The sequence below is a fragment of the Microplitis mediator genome, chromosome 10 (genome assembly GCF_029852145.1).
Source record: "Microplitis mediator isolate UGA2020A chromosome 10, iyMicMedi2.1, whole genome shotgun sequence".
In the NCBI taxonomy this organism is placed as follows: Eukaryota; Metazoa; Arthropoda; class Insecta; order Hymenoptera; family Braconidae; genus Microplitis; species Microplitis mediator.
In genome coordinates this window covers 1,829,535-1,855,604 of record NC_079978.1, presented here as the reverse complement: position 1 = coordinate 1,855,604, position 26,070 = coordinate 1,829,535, and the positions used below count along the sequence as shown (strand labels likewise).

The following is a 26,070-nucleotide window of genomic DNA, read 5'->3' as shown; positions in this document are numbered from 1 at the left end:
ATTTAATTCAAATCTCCAAGTGTATTAGGACACCCTTCTGCATATTATTTCCCCGCCAAGGTTTGTTCAAACACTCAAGTGTTTTTTTTTAATATTTTAAATATTTTTCTATCATATTCTGCCGCCATTTTATTTTGACTGATTTTTAATTTTTCTCCAGTTTTAAATAATTTATTATTCAAATATTTAAATTTACCGCCCAAGTAATGAGAATAATTAATGAAAATAATTAAAATAAATAATAAAAAAAATTTCGAGTATATTTTTTAGTCTGGGTGCATTCGGAAATGCTCTAGCTCTAGCTTGTCAATCGTTGCCATATAGTGAGAGCTTTTAAATTTAAAAAATGGCGGGCGCTTTTCAACAACAGTAGATTTTTTTTAATTTTAAAATACATTAAATTACCACACAATTATGTGAGTTTTCATTCCTAAGAATGATAAATTCCAATTGAAGTTTTACTATCAGTGAATAAATAATTTTAAAAAACTACTCGCTACTGGGATTTCAATTGGTAACTTTTTTCAAAGAATTCGTTACTACCGACTGTCAGATAATTATCGACCGAGTAAAAGAAATTTAAAATTTGAAATAATGCTACATGACATTGGGAATACACCAGAAGAGAATTATTGCCATGGCAATGAAAGATGTTTACTTTTTTGTATTCGGTTCGGATTAAACAAAATTTCGTGACCTCCAACTGAGATCAAAGTTCACGTACAAGAATATCGTCAACAAGGGAGTGACCGAGCATCCGTAATATTTATGTAAGTGAATCATAGCCACGTGGTGTACGGACAATAAGGGGAGACAAAAAACAGTGGAGAAAGTATTATAATAATAGCAATAACACCAACAACAATGGATATCCTCGACGCCGGTGAAAACGAGGGGAGTCTGTTGCGCAATCAATACGAATCAAACGAGTATCAGGAGCAGGTGCACCAGAATCTCGATGACGTTGAGAACGCAAATAAGATTGAAGAGGCTAAAAATGAGGATTTGAACCCCACCGATCAAGAAATAAACGACCAAAAAAAACTTTATGATTTAGGGTTCATACGGTTGACATGGCCAACTTTTAATGACGATGACGAAGCTTCAAATTCTGTATTTCCGGAATTGCCGAAAAGCTACTGGACTGTTTCGGAGAAGGAAAAGTTGCTGTTACGTCATGCAGAAAAGTTTCGACAACAGTATCATGCTTTAAATCCAGACCGCAAACCCCTCGTACTTGCTCGAGATAATGAATGCGCTGTTCAGGTAAATTAAATTCTTATTTCAATTATATATATTTCATAGAAATTCTTTTTTCACGATCCTCGTTCGCTTAACTTTTATTCCTGACCTTCATTATTTTTTTATGACAAGCAATTACTGACCTTTAAAATTTTTGTCAGGTCACCAGGTGAAATATTTATTGATTTTCTTTTAAAATAATTTGAATTTTGTAAAAAATTTAACACAACCATTAATTTTTATGAGTGTGAATGTAACAGATATCAGACAAATTTAAACTTATAAATAATTTTTTAAAAAATGCACTTGTTAATTTCAAAATTTTTTAAATTTAATTTTATTAATTATCTACTTTTTTTATTAATAATTTTAAATTTGTCGTCTGCTACATTTACACTCATTACTTTTTTTTTTTTTTGAGTAAAATTTGAATATTGAATTTTAAAAAAATACTCACTTACCTTAATTTTACTTATATCCATAAACTTATAAACTATATGTGCAGACCGGAAATGAACTACCATAATTACGGTGTATAAAATAATAGTAAAAAGTCTATTGAAAAATACTAATTGTTCTATTAACCAGTAGTTTAAATTTTCAAAATATTATTTTTAACTTTACTAATAATTCAAAATTATAAAAAAAGAATTTTCAAATATCAAAACTTTCAAAAAGATCTGGTCACTTTATTACTAATTAAAAATTAAAATAAAAAAGTTAATTTATTTCCGTATACTTAAATTAAGGATGAGGAGATGGGTAATAATAATATATAAATAAATATGTAAACACATTAGTTCATTTTTCAGCAACTCGATGTATTTTAAATAAATACTTTGACTTTTACAATATATAAAGGCATTCATCAGTATAAAATTCAGAATAAACAGACGAAAATAATAATAATAATAATAATTGTCAGTTCAAACAAAAAAATATCAATTAAATCATAAGGGAATGTATTTCCAACCATTTATGCAATCGCTCACACTCACCATTCAAATACAATTTAAACTTTCATCCAAAAAATATATAATAGACTACTATATATTTGTATCGCTCGCCTTGTAATCACTACTTAATCGCATGACTGTGCCAATTAGTAATTACTAATCAGTTTGTTTAAACTAATTAACGACTTTCATAAAATTAACCTTTTACACTTTTGACAATAACTATTAATCATTTACCTCTGTACCTTTATCTATTTTTTGACTTTGTATTTAAATCTCAGCTTACATGCCATTAATATTTACAATAAAATGCCTCACAATAAATGTTTGCAGACATTATCGCTTTGGTTTTCATCATAAATTACACAGTGTAATATTAATTACACCCTTTACTCTCAAATTAATTAACAATCAAATCTTACGCAGGATAATAATAATTAATAATCATCGAGTCTACAAGATAATGATGATAAAAAAATTAATAAATATAATGAAGCATGTCTTCTTTAAAACTGAACACCTTGAATAATATTTGATTTAATTATTTGAATTTAAATACACGAGTTGCAATTAAATATATTCATATGTGTTTGTAAACTCGATGATTGGCTGACTGATGATGATAATTTATCATTTATATATTCTCGACGTCTCATATTTTATTTTACTTTATATTCAACTCTCTTTTTTTTTTTAATCTACAATAACTTTTTTTTTATTATACTTTGTTTTTTTTTATATTTTATATTTTTTTAAATTTTACTTTTCACAAGCTAAAAAAAAACGCTCACCAATATAATTATAATGACAATAATTAATCACACAATTATCAATTATAATTAACTATTTACATAATAAAGTTTCTGTTAATTAACAATTTACAGATGATGGCTGGTGAAGCGTTAGCACGTCGAGTTTTACAATAAATTTTTCTTTCAATATCATATACAAACAATCATCAACATTCCAATATAATATATATGTGTATATATATTTTATTATGAATATATTTTTATCATCTCTTATTTTTAATTAATTAATCAATACTTTAATGAAAATAATAATAATAATTTTTTTTTTAAATTCTAATTTTTGTTATCAGAAATTCGTATCGATGGGTGTAAGACCAAGTGTTTTGGCTTATGCGGAGCTCCACACATGGTTCGGCTGCGCCAGATTTGTCAGCGATCATCTTGTGTTCGAGACTTTAAAGAGACCGCTGGCAATGGTAAGTGACTTGTCTGCATGTTTCGTTGTACTTGTTTTGTATGTCTGTGTATTTTATCGTCTTAGATGTTGTATATATGTATTGTATATACATCAGGTATATGTTACGTCTGCCTACTGCATGTGTGATTATAAGTGTGTCTGTAGTATGTGTGTATTTAAACTAGTCGCATCTTATGTATTTACTACTATACAGCCATGTTACTTTAATCGAACGAGAAATCGAGATCAGTATTCACGACGGTTATTCAAATACTATTGATATGAAGTTTTGGAGCAATTTTTTTTGAATTTCAAACTTTTAATTTTGGTTAAAAAAAATATTTTTACGATCTGAAACACCCACGACCTGACCAGAAACCCGGTGACCGGGCCCCCAGCGCAGTTGGTGTGAGTGTTTACACTAGTCGCATTTCATGTCCTTACTCCTATACACCCATGGTACTTTAATCAAACGAGAAACCGAGATCAGTCTTCACAACAATTATTCAAGTACTATTTATTTAATGCTCTGAAGCATTTTTTTTTTCAATTTTAAATTAGAATTATTTTTTTTTAATTTTGAATTTTAATTTTTTTTTTTTTTTTTTTTTAATTTTATATATGAATAAGAGAATATTCACTTATTTACATTTAGAGAGCAATTTTATATATTTTTTTGTAATGTAAAACACCCACGGCCCAACCAGAAAACCAGTGACCGGGCCCCTAGCGCAGGGTATCTATTTACTAAAATTAGAGCACCCTTAGCTTTCTGGCCTGATCTCAACCACCTGCGAGACCGACCTAGTTCCCTGATCAGGTATACGTTCCATATCACTGTACATTAGACTGATTCAAAAAAATCGACTAATTTTTTTTTTTCTTTATTATATCGAAAATATTTTTGGAAATGACAAAAAAAATACTGTGAAAGTTTGAATATTGAGTATTGTACTGTAAAGTTTGAAATTTTCCCATGTTATTTAAACGGGAAAAAGAAAATCGCGATGCGGCAGTTGTTTATGATGAAGAAAAAAAAAATTAGATGATTTTTTTGAATCAGTCTACTGTACATAGGATTTGTGTGCCTGAAGAATGTGAGTGTTTATACTACTCGCATCTCATGATTTTACTACTATACAGCCATATTATTTTAATCGATCGAGATCAGTATTCACGACGGTCATTTAAATACTATTGATATGATGATTTGTACCATTTTTTTTTTTTAATTTTTTTAATTTTTTTTTTGTAAGGTACAATAACAACGCAGGTGCATATTTATTTACTAAAATTTAGTAAACGTGATCACAACCACCTGAGACCGGCGCGAGTTTTCCCTCAATTAAAACTAAAAATATAATAATCCAAAAGTAATGAAAATTAAAATAATTTTTACAGACAACCGTCGCGATTAATAAATTTGAAAAAGAATGAGAAAATAAAAAAATTTGGTGATAGCATAGCACTACCTCTCCGCTACGCGTTTGAGGTGTGCAATATAATTAATATCCGATAAATTACTATTTTTAATTTAGATTTATATAAATTTATAAAACTTTTAAAATCATTATATTTTTTCTCGTTCTTTTTTAAATCTTTGTTATCATCATTATTTACATAAATTAACTATTCAATTAACCCCTAACTTTTTTTTCACTTAAAATTACTTATAGTTGTACAGTTAATTTGGTATGATTCTATTTACATTTTAAATGAGGTAAAAAAAAAAACTATATCATTGATATGATATCTTAAACCCTAGCAATCAATAATAATAATAATAATAATAATAATAATAATAAAAATAATAATAGATTAAATAATAAAATAAAATAAATGTAAATAATTATTTACAAACTTATTAATTATTTATGATAATTAAAGAGAATATTTGCACTAATAATTAAAAATAAATAATGAAAAATAATAAATTATTTACATTTTTAATACTAATGACAATTTATCATTGGATTGATATACTAATTAATTAATTAAATATTACCGATTAAATATTTACATGCGCGAATTAACGATTAAAGTCACAAAAAAAAAAAAAGTAAATTTACTAAATTTACTAAAAATATATTTTACAAAAACAAAATAAAAAAATGAAGTTATATCGCGGTGACTCTATTCGCTTTTGACCGACAATTCTAATGCCGAGGCCGAATGTCTAACAACAGTAGAATTTTTTCTGACTTGTTTTGGAGTTAATTTAGAACCAGCATTCTCGACTTGTTCTACTAATTTTTCGAATTGTCTAATTTGTGTCCAGGTCACATTAGGATCCATGGTTTTCGTAAGATAAGACATGAATTTCTTAGCGTGTTTAATAGCTTCTACCTTATCAATGGGTCCTGGCTTGTTTTCTTCATCGTCGTCTTCTTTGTCGCTGTCGCGGGCGGGTTCCTTGCCAGCGTCCTCATTGGCACCACCAGCTGTGGCATCGATACTTGACATAACATTTACACTGTTGTTGGAAAATAATTGATCAAGAGTTGCCCGAGTCTTCTTGGTGAGTGGCTTTTTGGCCAGCGTCGAAGTTGGTGTTGTGATTGGAGAAGAATTTCCAGCAGGCGTTGGTGCAGACGTCACTGCAGGCTGCACTCCATTGGCGAGGGACTGGTACCAATTGTATAATTGCATCTGTTGGCTCATGTTCTTGGGGTTTACTTCAGCAGTTGGTGTCATCCCCAAAGGCTGCTGCTGTGCAGGTTTGTACCTCGACATCGGATCATTCAATCCATAACTGTTGTTGTTGTTCTGGATGTTGTCATTGTTATTGCCGGCAAAGTTGTTGTTTTTAGAACCAAAGAGATTGTTGTTGTCATTAGGGGCAATTATATTGTTGTTATTGAAATTAGTTGAGTAATTTCTAGCCTGATTATTGAGCACAGGATTTCTGATTTTGCTTTTCGATTGGCGGCCCAGTTCTGGTGATTCTCTCGGTGAAACTGAAACTAAAGTCGTTTGATCTTCAAGAGATGATGGCAAACTTTTGCGTCCATAATTCAAGGCATGAGTACGGTTTGATTTCGCGGTTCCACTGATGCTTTTATTTTTATTACAAAAAGAATACTGTAACCCGTTTGCAACAAGACTCGCGGAAATGTTGTTGTTGTTGTTGTTATTTTTTAGTCTGGCAGCTTCCCGCATGGAATACTCATAAATGCTGGCATATTGGGACATAAAATACGGAACGTTCATCCCTTGTAGGAGCATCGTAGGATCTTCTTTTATGCGAGCCATGGCAGCTGCCAATTGCGCGGCCTCAGTGTGTGACATATTTGATGTTGCTCTCGCGTTGTTTTCCAGATTTTCATTGATTCCATACGCGCTCGGTACCCTTGATGACTGATGGTCAGTTTTAATTTTTTTGGCAACTGGACCGTTGTCTTCACTGTAGTAAGTGTTTACTGTAGGAACTGATGCTGAGTTGCTGGTCACTGACAGCGGCGAGGTTCGCTCATTGCTGGAAGGCGATGAGTTACGAGCTAGACCACGAATTTTTTCCTCGGATTTGCACCACCCACGGAGTGTGGACTCGGGTACTCCGATGTCACGGGCGACAGATGCTTTGCTCTCGCCGCTATGCACTCGCTCAATAGCGATGATTTTCTCGTGAGTCGTGAGGGCTTTGATGGGCCGCTTGCCCGGTTTTCCACTGTCACCTTTCATCTTCATTGTCCTGAACAATTACGTATAAAATACCACTGAATATAATTATTATTCATAAACTGAAAAAATTAACAGTTGCGGTAGACCCGATTGGAGACGATCAACACACTGTTACTCACAAATGTTAAATACTCGCGTGCACCAACGATGTACTTTATAATCCCACAAGTTTAAGTAACAGAGAGAGTGTAGTGAATAACTGGGGGATGAGAGAATATTTCCACGTAGTAGAATAGCACATGCGCTCACAGTAATAAAGAGTTTTTTATGAATGAACACAACTCCCACCACAGCAGACACCAGGCGGTTTGTATATAGGGGAGTAAGAGAGGAAAGTCTCCCGTAAAACGGCACTCCCGATTCCTCTTCCGCGCGTCCCCTTACAACAGCCAATCGAAAGTCAGCGCGGGAACAATATTATTGCTGTACCACGAGGTAGTGCACCAACGGTAACAGCCACTAAAAACCAACGGAAAATAAAATCACCGGGGTTGGTAACGACCGGCACTTGTTGTCTGTTTTTCACTTAAAAAATACCACTTTGAATTACGAAAAAAAGTCACTCGGTTGTAGAGAAGGTAAACACTCGCGAGGATGTGAGATAGCGTACACTGGTGATGCTAAGAAAATAAAATAATTATTTTATTTTGTTTCATATAAACCAGACGAGTATCGTCGTCTCACTACACACACCACCGATACGATAAGATTATCGTTTCCTCTCACCCGCGTGTTCTATTTCTCTATACTCACTGTTCGTCGTACTACTGAAGCTCTCTTATACAACAGTCGCATCAGCATCTAAAGCACGACTACTACTTGGATTGTCTTTGGCACCAGAGTGTGGTTAAGTAAAAAATACACACGCGCACACACAAAACACAATGTAATTCAGGTCCGTAGACCGTGGAATGCGTCGCGAAATAATTTTTACGATGACCGTCTTAAAGAGCGCGACTGCAACACGTCTTTGAATTTTATAAATATATATATGCTATATATATTTGTATGTTAACTCTCACGACAATGGAGCGCGAGTGTTGAAAAACAACAGGTGAAAATATCACCGACAATGGAGTTCAAGTAAAACTCAGTAAGCGAAAGCACTTAAGATTTATTTAAACTCGAGGATGGAACTATTTAAGCAGTGACCGGTCAGTGTTCACTCCGTAACTGCTCGACCTGAACTGATTTGAAACTGTCGGGTCTGTGAGGGATATACTAACGCACGCACGTTTCTCTAATACACCAACTTGTATCCCCTCTTCCGGAGTTCGTCATCGGGTGGTGTTGTATATCGGCAGCAGTAACTGCTGCCCCCTCTCCTCTGTCCTTGTCCTTTGCGCGGTTACTGTCCTCTCGTTGGCTCACTTGCTCGTTTGCACGTCCCCCTCCCCTTCACTTAGGCTCTAGCACGGTAGCACTTGCCTTAGCTGCCCTTCGATAATCGCTGATTGGCTCGATCGCGTAAAACACCCCACTTATATGTATATATTGTCTCCCACAATTTCAACTTAAATTATCTTTCGTCTATTATTTGCTATCACTCGGCCCTTCTGATTCTTTATCTTCTCCTCTGGTTGTATTGTCAGTAGGTTACCAAGAAAGATAGATATATGTATATAAATGTATGTATGTGTGCGGAGGATGTAAAGACTGCCGCGAAGGGGAAAAAACAGCGACAAGGCTCGCGCCGTTCGACGATGCTCTCGCGACGAATCGCGACGCTCAACTGTGCCGGTGGACGCCGACTTTCCGCGGACTCGCGACGCCGTTACCTCTCTCTCGTCTCTTCTACCCACCATCACCGCGCCTCCTCTTCCTCCTCCCCCTCCCCCCTGTGCCTCTCCTCTCCCTCGGTTCGCCTCTTCACCCGGCCGTTGTCGTCGCCGACGTCGTCCCACACCCCTCTTTGCCAGCAAACCGCTGCTCTGGCCTCTCTTCCTTTCCGTTCCACCTCCCAGTCCCCCCGCGGGTCCTTCCAAGCGTCGCGCTCTGTCCCCTTATTCCCAGAGTGCCACTCACTCTGTCTCAATATATTTTTCTCTTTCTAACTAAACCCTCGTTACCCGCGTTATGTTGAACCTCTCTTACGTCCCTTGCTGCCTTGTCATCATTGCCTTGCTCGTCGTTCTCGTTGCCATCGTCGCCACTCTATTCCCGAATAACCCGCGGACTTTCCGACCCAACAGCCCGCACCGAGGCTCCGCTGAATCACCCGAACCCCAACAACGATCGCTCTCGCGCCTGCTGGTTATATTTCCTGGAATCATGCAAAGGCTCCTAAATTTACTGAGGCCATTTCAAATAACACAGCTCAGTCTCTGATGTTCATGCTGATGACCAGAGCCCAGACCCCAGACCCGAGACCCCAGGGCCTTTTACTTTTATTCTTTATTCTATTTTTCTTTACCGAGTTATCTTCATCTTTTCTAGAAATATTTTTTATCTCGTTATTTTATACTCCAACACGTGCTTGACACAGTTACTTATTTATTGTTATATTTTTTTCCTTATATATATTTATTTTCACAATTTATTACTACAAATTCAATTTATGCCGTTTTTATTTTATTTGCCGAGATTTTCTGGCCTTTAATTGTTTTATTGCTGTATGATGATAGGGGATTTTATTTTTATTGCTTAGGGGTTAAAGATAAAAGAGTAAAATTGCCGGGTGATAGTTTGAATGAAAATTTTTAAACGATAATTGTATATAGCGATAGTAATTCAGTTGCACCCACGTGTGCAGAACGTAAACTTTGCATTTGTTGTAAACCATGTTCTCTATATACATCCACACATTTACAACAGATCCACATTTATACGCTCATATATATATTAAAGTATACGAGGGTGAGCGAATAAACGCCGCTTAAAAAGTGACAAAGTTGACTCCCCCTCGTAAACGCAAAAAAAAAATAATAGTCTCTTTTATAACTGTATTTAAAGTGTATTACTCTACCGTAATATCTTAATATCCTGAGCTTTTTTTTTATTTTTATTTTTATTTTATTTGTTTGTTTATTATTTTTCTATTGAGCCATATAAATCCAAGTACTTGACGTTAAAATGTCAGATCGGTGAACTTGAAAAATAAAAGTATCGCATTCTTTTTACAATACCACATACTACATATACATACATATATATACATAAGTAAATATATAAAACACAGAGTGTATATAAAAAAACGTACTCGAAATAAATGAATGGAAATTGTAGGCGATGAGAGTGAAAGCAACTGCAATACAAAGATATACTACAAATATATATACAGTTACAACTTTATAAATGTACATACATAACATATATAATATAATATATGTATCTACACATATAGAATGTATATAATAGTGTGCAGGACGATTGAATGTATTTCTCTGGTGGGTACTCCAGGCGCAATGATCCATTCACTGTTTCCGTTATCTCATTCATATCTCTGCAACCAGGACGGAAGATACCGAGATGAGTTTGAGCGTGAGTGAGATGAAATTATAAAGAAAGAGAATTGAAAGAGGAAAGGAAAGAGGTATAGCGGCTGTGGAAGAGAAGTTGAGCCGAGAGAGAAAGAGGTAGAAAGAGAGAGTAACTCGATACGAGGACGAGTTACTTCCGAACTCACAACTACTCTTCGTCTTTCTCTAACTCGAACTCAATATCACCCCTTTCTCCCTCTTCCTCTCGCTCTTATCCAACTTGTTCTCTCATCTGCCGTGGTCTCATTCTGCTTCACTTATTATATATCTTGTATAGGTATATATGACTCTTTCCCCACGGTTGGCAAAATTTTTCATCTCGCTCCGATCGCCTTACCGGAAGTTACGGAACCAGAGCAACCAAAGTATGAGGTATATCGTCTTCAGTCGATCCTTGTTGCTCGGTGTCCTTTTCTCTTTGCAGAATCTTTTATTCTGCTTCTATCTCATCTCAACTTGTTTTCTCAGCTTCGCTCTCTCTCTCTCTCTCTCTTGTCTACTGAATACTATATACACTCTTTAAGCAAGTTGCTTCAAGATCAAGGTCTTCTCTGAGTTTTATATAGGTTAAAGACCTATCTAAGTAGCTCGGAAGAAATGAAAAGTTTTGCGAAATAAAATTACTAAAGTCTCTGAAGCACGTGGTGGGTATGAATTGGAATAAAAAATAAAGTTAAATAAAAGAAAAGTGAAGGAAGTAAAGAAAGAAAAAAGTATAAAAAAGGGTAAGAGGGCGAGGCAGGGAAGCAAGAATTGTCTCGGCGAAACTTGGACAAGGGGCGTGTGAGAGAGACAAGAAGTTTGAGAGGAGAATCGATCGACCGGTCTTTATTTACCACCAGGAAAGTTGAGTCCGAGGAGAGAAGTTTCTCATCTCATCTCATCTCATATCTCTCTCTGTAGCATTCAGTATTTTGTTGTTGTTTAAATGTGGTAGTAAGAGCGGCGGTAACCAAACCGTCCCCTCACATGGTCATCGGTGATATGCCTTTGCGAATAAAATGGTCCAGGCAATGTGCGACGACGTCCGGTAAGATTAATTTTCGTCCAACGGAGTTTCATCGCCGGCGGATAAAACTACCATCGCTTCTGGACACATTCTCAACTCCGTTATACTCACAACGGTATCGAGACTTGGAATCGATTGAAATTTTTATTATTTTTCTTCGTCTTGGATAAATTACTATCATTTTTCCTCTCACTTTTATCACGATCGATATTATTGATAAAAAAAAAATCCCATGACTTTTATTTACTCGTCTGCTTTTTTCCTTCCGCGTTAATTTACTTCTCATAAAAAAAAAAAAATATTTAATTTGACCCACTAATTTTATTCAAAACTTAAAATTCTTCACAATTGATAAAAATAAATATACATAATTGAGTTATTATGTAAGTAGTTTATTTTTTCCTCATATATTTATTTTTATACTCCGTTTTATTTTTATTTATCATTCAATTCAATTACTTAATTACTTATTTTGCTCATAAAATTATCTCAAAATAACTACATAATAAAATGAAAATTACATTTCATGAAGTCATCGTACGAAAATAAATTATCTCAAAATTAAAATATTATTTTCAGACCCGCACTTAGTGTAATTTAGACAATGTCCGGCTTAAATCTTTATACGCTCCGCTTAAGTAAATTGAGGTGTTGTAAATTACAAAGAACCATAAACTCTTCGGGAAATTTTACTTAATCCCCGCTAATTAACATGTCTAGACAGATGTAGGAAAAATCCTAGGTATACCTTCTTAAAATCTTCCAAGTACTTTAATGACATTCTATATCCTTTCATCGATTGTAAAACTAATTTGCGCGGTGATGGAATGTCTGCATTGTCTGTTTAGCAGTGGGCAGATTTAAGTCCAAATTCTTAGACGCGACGGTCATTTTGGTCATATATACATTGATACATAGAGGACGTGGGTAATTATCCAGGTACTTACCCCGAACTCAAGGCAGATAGAACCCTTACGGTTGTAAATCATGTAATTTAAGAGCTTAACTTTATTTAACATAAGCCCTGGAAGTTTAGAGCGAAAAGTATTTGTCTGCTGCATGTCAAAAACAATAGGACGAAAAGAAAGTGAATAGTCAAAATTGAATAGAACCGGGCTGTGTCTGTACTTAATATAATACTTTCTATATAGGGCTGGGCATTTATGTGACAGAAAAATATATAACGATACAATGACGCACAAGATATAATGGAAAGAAAAAGAGTAGAGAGAAAATACATCGAGCCGAAAATTTAATGCTAATTCTGAACAATAATTCTCAAACGCAAACGATAAAATTATCCGGCAACACGTGACTAAAAGACTAGTTAGAAATAAATGATTCCTTTGTGCGGCGAGCGAGCGTGAAAGATCATCAATGATAAGCTTTTGGGGTGGCACATATATACAGATATATATATCTATCAGTCTATATCTGTCTTTGTAATAAAGAAAAGCAATAAAAAGAGAAGAATGTTCTGCACACCCTCTTTATTTCAAAGTATGTACGTACAATTGGGTACTTAAAAAAACTTTTCAAATTCTCTTCATCTTTTTACGATACGATGCAATATATCACATGCTCGATGGATTTTAGCCGCATTTATTTCAGCTACCAACGTGTTTTTTAAACTCAGCCCAAGTGTTTCGATCGCCACCTGTCGACATCAACACACTTATTTATTTTTTTTTTTCACCCGCTCGTTATTTACTATTCATTATCACAATATTTTTATTTTTGAGGCTTCTTAATCTTCTTTAAATCATCAGCTTTATTAATTGAGCTATTAATTACATTGAATCTTTGGTAGACGAAAAAAAAATTTGTCGAGACGAAAACGAGGCAAAATGAGCTCTAAGTAAAATTGACCGTACGAAAAATTTAATAGGGGAGGGTGGGGCAGAGCGGCCCCCCTAAGCCAATTATTACTTTTTGTGGCTTTCAACCATCAAATCACTTTACTTTTGTCTTATATCGAACAAATTTATGGACATTTTGCCGAAATTCTGAAAAAAAAAAAAAGTTTTGTGGGGCAGAGAGGCCCCCTTCCAAAAAATGATAAAAATTTTTTTTTTAAATTGTTTTCATCATTAAGAATGTGATTCTTTCTTTTGACAACTATTTTTGGTTTTATATTATTAAAAAAAAATTTTTTAAGTTGTAATAAATCGTTCACCCTCGATTACCTTAATTACTAATTGTTATTTAATATAAAAAAAACAATTCTATATTTCTTGTTCGTCATTATTTTGAACCCAAAAAACGTGTTTTCGAATTATTTAGATTATGGATAGTTTTACATTATTTCAAAAATTTATCAACTAAAAAAAAAATTTTATTTTTATATATTTTTAGTGACCAAATTTGCCTCTTACATAGAGAAACAGCCAAAAAATATGAAAAAATCATTTTTTCGGAAGTTTCGGCTGCTCCATTCTGCCCCAGATGTTATGCGTAGGGCTAAAAATGCGTAAACGTATCAAATTTATAGTAATTAGCCGAAAAAAAAACTTTTTTTTGATCAAAATTTCAGGGGGGCCGCTCTGCCCCAGGGGGCCGCTTTGCCCCACCCTCCCCTATTTCAAAAATATAAGGAACAAAATAAAACTTTAAATTGTTTTTAGATTTTTATAAAATGGTAATACAGGTGGTGGGGTAATGTGGGCCATCAAAATTCCTTGCAAAAAATTAAAAAAAAAAGTTGCAACAATAAGTGGCAGTGGAGGTTAATTTGAATGTATAATTTTTTTTTAAATTTTTGAGAGCCCATTTTACCCACAGTAGATTTTGCTGGCTGACCCCACACCTGTATAAATTATGAAATAATCACAGGAATAATAAATTTATCATGTACGCGTTTGTTTGAAAACACACACGTGTTTGACCTAAAAAAAAAATTGGAGCTTTTTATTTTTAGGTCAGTGTCAAACTTTTATTTTTAAAAATTTATAAAGTCATAACATACACGCAAGAATATATGATCAAATTCAGGGACAATTTTTTTTTTATTATACATGATTTTCTGCTTCATGAATAACGCATGAATCTCAAAATATACTTCTAACTGTATATCTATATGTATACTCATATATGTGATCATATATACATATACATACAGATTGCATAAATCTTTTATTACTAATTAAATGAAGCCCTTGAAAACTTTTTCTATCTGTGTTATCATTATTCATATAAAAATTGAATAAAAAAATGGTTGATTGGTTTCGCGGATGGGAAAAAAATACGATCCGCAAGCTCTTGACGAGAAACTTGATAGTCATTTAATAGAAAAAAATATTGTTCAACATGCGAGTTGACGAGGCGAAACCAGCGCAGTGTAAAACAGTTTGAATTACAAAGCTTAAGAAATAGAACTCGATGCGACTCACAACGAAGTAACGGGAAACGAGAGGAGTGCGCGCGAAGTACCAGTGACAATAGAAGTCACGATGTAAGAGGGTGTGTATAGGGGAGGAAGTACGCGTAGAGAACTCCTCATGTATAAGTGTGTACCGGTTTTACCCACCCACCCATCCACCCACTCACACACTCACACACCTTCGAACCCGAGCTCTCTTACATATATACCCGGGGTTCTATGGTACCTCTGAAGCTTTACAGCACTATAGTTACATACTACACAGTATCATGGTCGTCGTCGTCGTCGACGTCGACGTTGTAATAGCATACAGTCTAGAGCAGTGGTAGTGAAGTAGAGAAAGCTTGAGACCCTTCGGTCTCGGTGGAAATTTACCGGAGCGCGAGTTACGAGCAAGTTGCCCGTGGCTCGTTGAGCGCCCCCGTTACGTCGCGAGTTCGCATCGCGGCTTAGAGCTAAAGGGGCGCCAAGGGTTCGAGTACTATAGCTCACATACATACATACACACACATACACACTTAGAATCTGTGTACTTATACCTCCACCAATATCTACAGCAGAGAGCAAAGTAGAATAGTGATGTAGGTATATAGATATAGGTAGATAGATGTAGGGTGGTTGGGAAGGTTGGGAAGAAGGTAGGTTGGATGGGTTGGATGGTATGGAGCGAGTTGAGTTGCTGGAACGTGAGAGAGTGAACAAGTGAGATAGTTGTGTGTGTCCAGGGCCAGGGCAAGTCGTGGCGACGCTCGGGGAGGATGAAAGAGAGTGTAGTAGCGTGAGACGGGGGTGCAGAAGGGCCTCGTTCGAGTTGCGCGCGAAAGGTGCCTCAGGGAGGAAGCCAGGACAGAAGTAAGGGCGAGAGGCGAGGGCCAAGGGGGACGAAGGGAGCAAAGGGAGACATACACAGAGAGAGCGTGTATATTCCGCAGTAAACGACCAAGCCTGCCGTACTCGACGGACCCTCGCATGGCCTGCAGCTGTCTCCTAAAGCCCCCGTCTTCACCCCGCAGTCCACCGCGTTGCCCATCGGTTCGCTATACTACTCGCAGCAGTAACGCGATGAGGATGGCTGATGGTGAGCGCGCGGTATATAGTCGTGAGAGGGAGAAACGATCGCGCGAGCTTCTTCATCCCACCTTCATTCGCTGCTTCTACTGCTGCTGCTGCTGCCGTTGCCTCTATACTATACTGCTTCTACTCAGCTACTACTACTATAAATGTATATAGATATATACATCCCAGTGCTTCTGCTGGCTCTACACCGCTGTACTCTCTACTCAGCCTTTGCTTCTACTCTACTCTGCTCTGCTCTCTCTTGTTCTGCTCCGCTATACACTATATACTATTATATAGGTATATATCCATACATATATATGTATACTGGTATAGTGATGCCGAGTGTAGCATGTCCCTCACGTTTCGTCCCTCTGCCACTCTGTACCACCCTATACCACCGGCTTCTATGTAATGTACTAGGTACCGTCGAGCCAGAGAGAAACTCACCCCAGTGTAAATACATAGCTGCAGACGCGGCAACCAACCGACCACCAAGCGACAGCATAGCCACTGCTACTCCACGTTCTACTATTCTCTATACTATACAACTACTATATATATATATATATATATCCTTTGCCGATGCCTCGACCACCGCGGCCCCGAGAGTCAACTCGCGAGATGTGCTGGGATCGAGTAGAGTATAGTAGAGCAGAGCAGTATATGCATATATATATATATATATATCTATATATATTGGTAAGAGGGAGACGAAAATAGCTAGCTATGTTAGTCGTTATGTGTAGTCTATATCGTTGTCGGGGGACTAAGTCTCTGGTATGGCATGATGATCGCGTGGTAGCGTATGCATGCTCACGTACAGACGATTCCTTGACGAGAACAATTGTGAGTGAGGATAAAAAGGGAGTGAGTTTTTTTTCTAATCCACCAGAGATGCGACGAGAGAGCGAAAAAAGACAGAGAAGATAAGAATTTGAAAGAATGACTGAGTGAAAGAGAAAGAGAGAGAAAATTAATATACAGCACACTATTTACTGCGTAAAAAGCTGCGTCACAGGGGGCAGCCACCCCCGCGGTGTGCTCGGCCGCGCTCCACCGCGTTCAGCTCGTCATCCAACGTAAAAAAAATAAAAAAAGGAAAAATAAAACGCAGATCCCCGGAGATCGATCGGCTCGAAAATAAAACAGAAGCTGGAGGACGATATATAGGGGAACCCTTTTAGACGCGCCGCGAACGCCCTCATCGCTCAACCAATGACGACGACATCGACATCAACGACGATACACTACGACGACGATGACCCTTGGATTATTCTTTTTTCCCCCTTTTGCTCACTCCCTTTATCTCTCATCATCCACCTACCGTGATGCTAGCATCGGCACCGCCATACACATCTAACAAAAGAAAGAAAAAAAATGAGAAAAAAAAAAGATACTCGGTTCTGTGAATTATCTCCTGCTAGCGTGGTCTGGATCTAACACGCGATTGGAAAAACTAAACTCGCATTCTATTCCGTCAAGGCCTTACGGTTTTAGCTTCACAATCATGCCCTTCATACCGTAGTTCTCAATTTCTCTCTCACTCTAACTCTCACTTCTATTCGCTTATTTTCACGGTGTGTTATCCCTAGCAGTATACCATGGCAGGGTTCGCGGGATCGTTTTCCCGCTGCTACGAGGTCGTTTGGGCACAGCGGGCGACCGTTTCGTGCGTCTGCAACTCTTCGTGCCTTGCTCTCTTATATGCGACGACGAGTTAGGGATTAACGGGGGACTATTGCGCTTTACTTTGTTAGTATTAGTCGGCGCTACTCCTGCTGCCGTTGATGTTCCAGCGTACATACATATATGAGCATTAGAGACAGAGAGTAAACCTAACACGGGAGCGAAACGTACATGGCTGATGTGGGGAACGAGGGTGCAGCACAAGGGGGCTGATAGCAGTTTTGCTTCCCCTCGGACCTACGCCGGCACGATGAGAGTAGAACGTGCGCCAAATGGCGACGTCTCTCGTGCAGCGACGTCGTTTTGTCATGTACCTTGTCCCATTCCTAATGTAATGTAAGTAAAACTACCCTTCCATGTCTATATACAGCGCACACTATTGCAGCGGTGGTTTTACACACACGTACATGTGGACGTTAAAGCAGCAGAGATAAAAGATCCTCTCTTACATGCCTCTTTAGTTCATCTTTTCTCCCTCATCGTCAACTAAACGTTGCTCGGACTGATGACGCACGCGAGATTTTCCTCTACCTGAGAATACAACAGCTCAACTTTCCTGCCCACTGTAAATGTATATGTATGTACATAAGACTACCCAAGTCATCCGGGAGTACCACGAACTTTGCGGACACGAGTTGTTATTGTATTATTATAGTTGTGTAGGGTAGAGACCATAGACTACGCGCGTTAAAATGTGCCCACGGTTGTATATCTTTCTCCCGGGGGGTCGGGTCGCGTAGCCGTTTCCGACGAAGCTGAGTAAAGGAAGCGTCAGCCGAAAGCTGCGTAGTAGGTTAAAAGAATCTAAGTATGCGGGCTATATAATGTTTAAGGTTTAACTTAAGGTTTTAGCTCTTCAGGCCATACGGTTTAGACTTTAGACGGTGGGGACCGGCCTTGTACCCGCGGGAATGAACGCTGACTAATCTGCCACGGGCCCAAAAGACCTTAGCCGTCAATATCCACGCCATATAACACAAACGCTTCTTTTAAAATCGCTTACTTGTTCCAACTGCCATCAACTTTACAACCGTGACGTATTTTATTTTCTTTCTTCAATATTTATTTTTTTTCTCATCGTTTATTTTTAGTTTACTTGTTGTGCTGTATTTTATAAAACTTTTTTTTTATTCAACTGCCTTCTGCGTATCTGATGACTTATTATGTTTGTTTTTGACGGGCTGGCGAATGATGAAAACGTCGGCCGCGACAGTGTAATACCGTTGGTAGGCTTCGTGGCGAGACGCTTCATTGCATCATCATTTATTTGCTTCGTGCCACGATGAACTTTCGCTTACTATCCTCGTATTTCAACCTACTTATCAACGCGGTGACAACGGCCACGACGATTGATCCTTAAAATTAAAAAGTTATCTTGCGAAATTATCAGCAAGCTATTGCCAATTTTTATTTTTACTCTTAATTAATTATATTTAAATTTTACATAGGGGAGGGTGGGGCAGAGCGGCCCCCCTAAGCCAATTATTATTTTTTGTGGCTTTCAACCATAAGATCACTTTACTTTTGTCCTATTTCGAACAAATTTATGGACATTTTGCCAAAATTCTTAAAAATTTTTTTTTTTTTGTGGGGCAGAGCGGCTCCCCCTTTAAAAAGTGATAAAAAAAATTTTTTTTTTCGTTTTTTTTTTTTTTAAATTGTTTTCATCATTAAGAATGTATTTCTTTCTCTTGACAACTATTTTTGGTTTTATATTACTCGAAAAAAAATTTTTTAAAGCGTAAAAAATCGTTCACTCTCGATTACCTTAATTACTAATTGTTATTTAATAAAAAAAAAAATCAATTCTATAATTTTACTTTATTTCAAAAATTTATCAACTAAAAAAAAAAATTTTATTTTTATAAATTTTTAGAGACCAAATTTGCCTCTTACATAGAAAAACGGCCGAATAATATGAAAAAATAATTTTTTCGGAAGTTTCGGCTGGTCCATTTTGCCCCAGGTGTTATGCGTAGGGCTAGAAATGTGGAATTATAATAATTTTTTTTTAATTTGACGATAAAAATATGAAAAAATCACTTTTTCAAAATTTTGGGCTTGTCCATTTTGCCCCAAATGTCATGCGTAGGGGTAAAAATGCGCAAACATATCGGATTTATAGTAATTAGTCGAAAAAAAAAAAATTTTTTTTTTGGTCAAAATTTCAGGGGTGCCGCTCTGCCCCATGGGGGCGCTCTGCCCCCCCCCCCTCCCCTACTCATTATTAAAATATTCTCAAAGTAATAATCCGCGGAAAAAATATTATCAATCAAAAAATATTTTAGGCGGTGGAAACTTTTCCAATCGATAAGAATCTCTTTTGAAATTTTAAATCCCACTATTTATGAGCCTTGGTTTCAAGAAGCGTATTGACATATACTATTTAACAATAACCACTTATAAATTGTGCTAGACAAGGGTCTGCGAGGGATTTTAGTCATCAGGTATCGGGGAAAAAAAAAGAAAAAGAAAACCATCTTGCATCCAGATGCGCGGGTATTTTCCCTTCGTCGGCTCGTGGAATTGCTGGGTCAGGCGTAGCAAAGTTATAGTCAGTCATAGTTATAGTTATAAAAATGAAAGAATGCGCGGAAAGTGCATGAGTAATACACAAGGCGGGGAAGTAACGTAGTATGAGGCATGACAGTATGCCAGCATAGTATGAATAAGAGAGTAAAGGACAAAGAGCGAGCAGACTCGATTATACCTGACATGAATTTCCCGAGAGCTCTGGACAGTTTTCGGGTCCAATGTGTCGCGTCGTCCTGCTAGTCGACGTTGCCGTCATTCGCCGGTTGTGATTTCCGAGTGAAACAGCGGGCGGTACGGTACCAATCCATAAGACTTGACTGGAATAGAAGGCCACAGAGAAACGAGAACACGTGAACTCAAGAGGGTTAGCTAGAGAAAGATAAAGATAAAAGGGGAGAGAGAGATAGGAATATTGAAAAGTGATGTATATTGCACACTAGGGTTTGCGACGTTGTTAAAGCGCGGGGAAAAGTAGGCGGTGGTCAAATCGTTTCCTCGAACCGCTTGCTTCGAAATAGGTAAATGGAAACCGATGAATCCGTTCGCGATTTTCACCACTACACTCTATAGATACATATAAATATATGTATAGAAAATACTGCTGCTAGTATTTCTACAACTAAAATATCTATCCATTTCAATAGGTAATTTAAGTTGGGACGTTTTGTTTTCATCCAAGACCCTCTATTGTCCTTCGGGGACACTCCGTTCCATTATGTATGTATATTGAAAAACCTGAGCCGCACACAAGTAGTCGTAGCAGTTGAGAACTTGGGTTGTAATTTATCACAGGTATAAAGTCGTAGGTATTATTAGGTCTATGAAATATAATACGCTGATTCATTTTATTTTACTTTTTATTTTCAAATCTAAATTACCCGTTCCAAATTAATATGCAGATTAATCATTTAATTCGCTGTGCAAACTAACTTATTGTCTATTAATTTGGGTAATTAAATAGGGATTAGCTGGCAACGGGGTGTTTTATTCAAATTTAAATATGCTGTACATTCAATGATCTCTTTCATAAGAATACCTGATCAAAAATGAAACTTGATTCAGGCACGCTTCACCTTATTTTCTTTTGGAGTTATCGATTTGCCGACGATTTTTCGATAAGATCTCGACTTTTGCGACTTAAATCAAATTTTTTATATTTTTTGATCTTAGTTTGAACTTATTCGTCTTTACTTCGAGCACGATGGTCATTCACCTTACTTTTGACTTGCTAAACCAAGTCGAAAAAAAGTTATATATTTGCCTACTTTCGCCTTAATATAGGGGAGGGTGGGGCAGAACGGCCCCCCTGAAATTTTGATCAAAACAAAATTTTTTATTTTTTCGACTAATTACTATAAATCCGATATGTTTGCGCATTTTTAGCCCTACGCATGACATCTGAGGTAAAATGGACAAGCCGAAAATTTTGAAAAAATGATTTTTTCATATTTTTCGGCCGTTTCTCTATGTCTGAGGCAAATTTGGTCACTTAAAAGATTAATAAATAAAAATTTTTTTATAGTTGATAAATTTTTTAAATAAAGTAAAACTATTTATAATCTAAAAAATTAAAAAACACATTCTTTGGGTTCAAAATAAAGACAAATAAGAAATACAGAATTGTTTTTTTTTTATTAAATAACAATTAGTAATTAAGCTAATCGAGGGTAAACGATTTATTACACCCAAAAAAATTTCTTTTGAGTTACACAGAAAAAAAGGATTTCTTGGTGCAAAAATTTTTTTCTTGTTCTAAGAAAATTTTTACTTGACCCAAGAAATTTTTTGTATTATAAAGTGAAAACAAAACTTTTCTTGGGGTAAGATAAATTTTTTTTGAAACAAGAAAAAATTTTTTTAGGCGAGAAAAAAATTCTTGAGCCTAGAAAAATTTTTTTCTTCAATTCATAATACAAAATATTTCTTGCGCCAAGAAATTATTTTTTTCTGTGTATATAAAACCAAAAATAGTTGTCAAGAGAAAGAAATACATTCTTAATGATGAAAACAGTTTCGAAAAAAAAAATTTTTTATCATTTTTTGGAGGGGGCCTCTCTGCCCCACAAAAAACATTTTTTTTTCAGACTTTCGGCAAAATGTCCACAAATTTGTTCGATATAGGACAAAAGTAAATCGATCTGATGGTTGAAAGACACAAAAAGTAATAATTGGCTTAGGGGGGCCACTCTGCCCCACCCTCCCCTATAAAAATTATTTCACCTCAGTTTTGACTTTTTCGCCTTATAATTTAAGTCGGATAAGTCTGAACCAAGTCAATTTCGACTTGATTTCAACTTCTTCGTCTTAAATCGTGACTAAGTAAGCCAGTTAAGTCGAAATCAAAGCGAAAACTCAATGAATTTTATATCTCCGTAAAAAAAAGTCGAGTTTGTCTTGTGAAAAACGGCTCCAAATTTCGACTTGGTAAACCAAGTCTAAATCAAGTTTTATTTTCGACCCGGGTTATAATAGACTTTGCAGTAAGAGTCAAATTTAAAATATCGATTTATCGAAAATTTATTTATTCAATTATTGTATAATGAATAATATTATAATATTTTACGAATTTATATTCAGTTTAAAAGTTTGTAAGTCGTTACTTTTTTTTTTCTGAACTATTAAAAGTCTTGTCAAGATCACGGGTCATTAGTGACAGCAGAAATTCAAGTAATTAACGATAATTAATAATAAATAGATTCAAAATGTTTAATTACTCAAAAGTATTTTTTCAATAATAATAATAAATGGAAATTTTATTTACTTCACTTAAAGATGAGTTAAGAAGATAATTTCATAGAAGTAACTTTTAACAAGCTGTCGTTAAATTACTTAGCTCGTCGTAGAGCGCAAGTACAAGATTATAAAAATAAAAGGGAAAATAATACAATAATTCCAGTAATATAACCGAGCAAAGTACTTAACGGCTTAAAATGTTTGAGAAAGAGTAAGAGATAGATAGGACAAAGTAAGTGCTAGGGAAAAGGAGAGACGGAGAATGCGGTGCATGTAAATACTTTTGTTAAAATTGCCAGGTACACGAAGCTCATAATGTAATACAAACTCATTTTGGGATAAGTACCAAGTTATTCAATATTCCCCTATTGTCCTTCACTTTGCCAGGACCTTTTGTCAATTACAATTGTACATTTTACGACTAGACTTGTTTAGATATTTGAAAATATTTAAATACTGATGGTAATCACTTGTGTCGCGTCGTAAATTACTTGTCTAGGAGATGACGTACGTCAGAGGTGCTTTTATCTTTCTGGGTTTTACCCGAGCTGTAGACAATGCGTACAAGTGATTTTCTTTGTCACGAAAACTTTGGCTCGGCTTAAGTTTATACCCATCGCAGGTTTTAATAAATAATTTAGGGAATAATAAATTTCAAACACGCGACATCAAATACCGTAAATTTTAATCCGATAAATTGATAATTCAACGTCGAATGAAAAACTTTAACTCAAAAGTTATTATCAGCTTTTGGCTTAAAAGACTTAATTAATCCCCGCTTCTTAAAATTTATATAAATAAAATATCAAAAATAATAATTATTATTACCGCTGTACATAAATACACATACGGGTAATAACACCTGTAGAGTTTATCGGGAATTGTCGAGAGTAGCGGTCATTAAAAACTACACACAGTAGTCGCAGTTAAAATATTTTTTCGACATTTACAATCACAAAAGGCGTAAACTGAAATACGCACGGTCATAAGTCATAAGAATGAGCTGAGAATATCGAGAATAAGAATAAGAATAAAAATAATAAATAAAATAATGAAAGACCAAGACGAAGAGGAAGAACGAGAACTTAAACTCTCGTCGAACGGTTTAAAAACGAAACCTGCGAAATTACCGGCTCCTGTCGAGGTTCCTTCTCTCTCTCTCTCTCTTTCTCTCCTCAGTCTTTTACGTTGTTATATACCTGGGGCATTAATTCCCCGACCGATATTTCCCGTGAGACGGGCGGCGTCGCGGTCGCCGAGAATATTCACGGAACAGTGAGTGAGTATGTGGATGTGGATGTGGATGTGGATGTGAATGTTAATGTAAATGTAAAAGAAGGAAGAGCTGAATATAAGGTAAAGTGAAGGAGGATGAGGTTCGAGTACTACGCCGGTGATGAGGTACCTAAGGGGTAAAGGGAGACGAAAAAGACCGTGAGAGGATAAGGTAGATGGGGAGCGGAGAAGAGGCGGGGAAAAGCAAACCCTCTGGTATATACATCAGCCGAGTCTTCTCATCGAGCGATACGAGCAGAGAGCGGGGTATAGACTGAAAACACATCGACGATCTGCTGAGAAATAAGAGTGCTGTGTAAGAGCCATCAGTGCAGGAGCAACTGAGTAAGATTAAGTAATGACGGAAGAGTGGAAGCGAGAGGGGATTGGGCTCTTCTTTGTTCGCTGGCTCAACTCGAAAAACCCGGGGATACGATGCCCGCGAGCTCTCGCTTCCTGCCGCCCCGACACGACCGCCGCGGTCCCTCCTAATTGACGGCTCTCTCGCGATCTTTTACCTTTACTTACCTACTCGGCAAACTAAACCGACAACCGTACTCTGCCCGTTCTGGATACACCACTCAACCCCGTTGTAGCCCGTAGCCTCTAGCCCGTAGCCCGAGTTTACATGCACACCGCAAGTCAGACTTAAAGACTCTCGAAGGCCATGGAGTTGATGCACGAATCATCTCCTATAATACCTACTACTCTGTAGCCGCTCTCCTCTCCTCATTTTTCTCATGCTTGCATACAGGCTGCCTCGTCTGCGAGACGTATATCGCGCGCGAGACTCGCCGAAAAAAGATTAAAAAAAAAGACAGAGAGCGCGGTGTAAAAAAATATTTTTCGTGGAAAAAAAAATTTTTAAAATAAGTAAATAAAATACCGGGGAAAAAAATAAATTAGTATAAGATGTGCTCGAGCCGAAGGAGAAACCGGTTGATGCAAATGACGTGTTGTTTTAGCTTGTAAATAATATTATTTGTCTCTGTTTGATTGCCGAGTAAAAGTAACAGTTAGATGTATATATATAAGAGATAGGAGAAATTGAAACTTTTATTGTTATCTTGGGAATTTTATTGGTTTGTAATTATCGCGGATATTTTGATAATTTCGGTTATTACTTGACGGTTTTATTTTTGCACGGTAATAATAGGCTATCAAGTGGGTGAGAAATTCACTTGTGAGATTAAAATATTATAGAATTAGAAGCTATTAGATACCGGAGAGAAGGGTATATAATTATGGAATTATGCGGTTAAAGTATACTTTATTAGTAAACAATTTGCATGTTACAAAATACTTATTAGGATTTAGTGGCTTAATAATTCGATTACACCGGTGATTTAATAGATAATAATTTATTCATATTATAAATTGAATATCTTTATCATTCTCAATAAATTATCTTCTCCGTTAACTAAATTACTCTAAAACCATCATCACAAATTATCTCATAAAGAAAAAACACCTCCGGTCTAAAAATAACTCGGTCCATTAAAAAATATTACACGCGAGTTTTATCATATATATTTAATTCATTTACACCTTCTCTCTTTCTCTTGTCCTACGCTTGGCTACCCATCACAATAATAACAATAATTATATTTATAAAATCCGGAGAAAAAAAAAAAAATAAATAAAAATACACACATGCTCCATAAGGTCCGTAGAGGATTAAAGTGCATAGAGTGAAAATAAAAGCAAACAGCAGAGAAACCTAAAGGACGATAGATACAAAAAAGTAAAAGACCGCGACGAATAAGAAGCAGACTTAGAGGAGAGATGAAATAGCGTGAATTTATTTTTAGGGATAGTATTTGGTGC

General features: G+C 36.2%; 2 protein-coding genes across 2 annotated transcripts; one reads left to right on the top strand and one right to left on the bottom strand.

Moving 5' to 3' along the window:
* The first annotated feature begins 667 nt into the window (after positions 1–667).
* LOC130676514 (dynein regulatory complex subunit 7-like) lies at positions 668–3,687 on the top strand. The gene is made up of 2 exons (XM_057482792.1): positions 668–1,266; positions 3,301–3,687. Exons 1-2 carry the CDS (start codon positions 865–867, stop codon positions 3,685–3,687), a joined length of 789 nt encoding a protein of 262 aa, XP_057338775.1. The 5' UTR covers positions 668–864.
* A 310-nt stretch (positions 3,688–3,997) lies between these two features.
* LOC130676511 (myb-like protein U) lies at positions 3,998–8,813 on the bottom strand. Its single transcript, XM_057482789.1, has one exon. It carries the CDS (start codon positions 7,092–7,094, stop codon positions 5,541–5,543), a length of 1,554 nt encoding a protein of 517 aa, XP_057338772.1. The 5' UTR covers positions 7,095–8,813; the 3' UTR covers positions 3,998–5,540.
* Between the last annotated feature and the right edge of the window lie 17,257 nt (positions 8,814–26,070).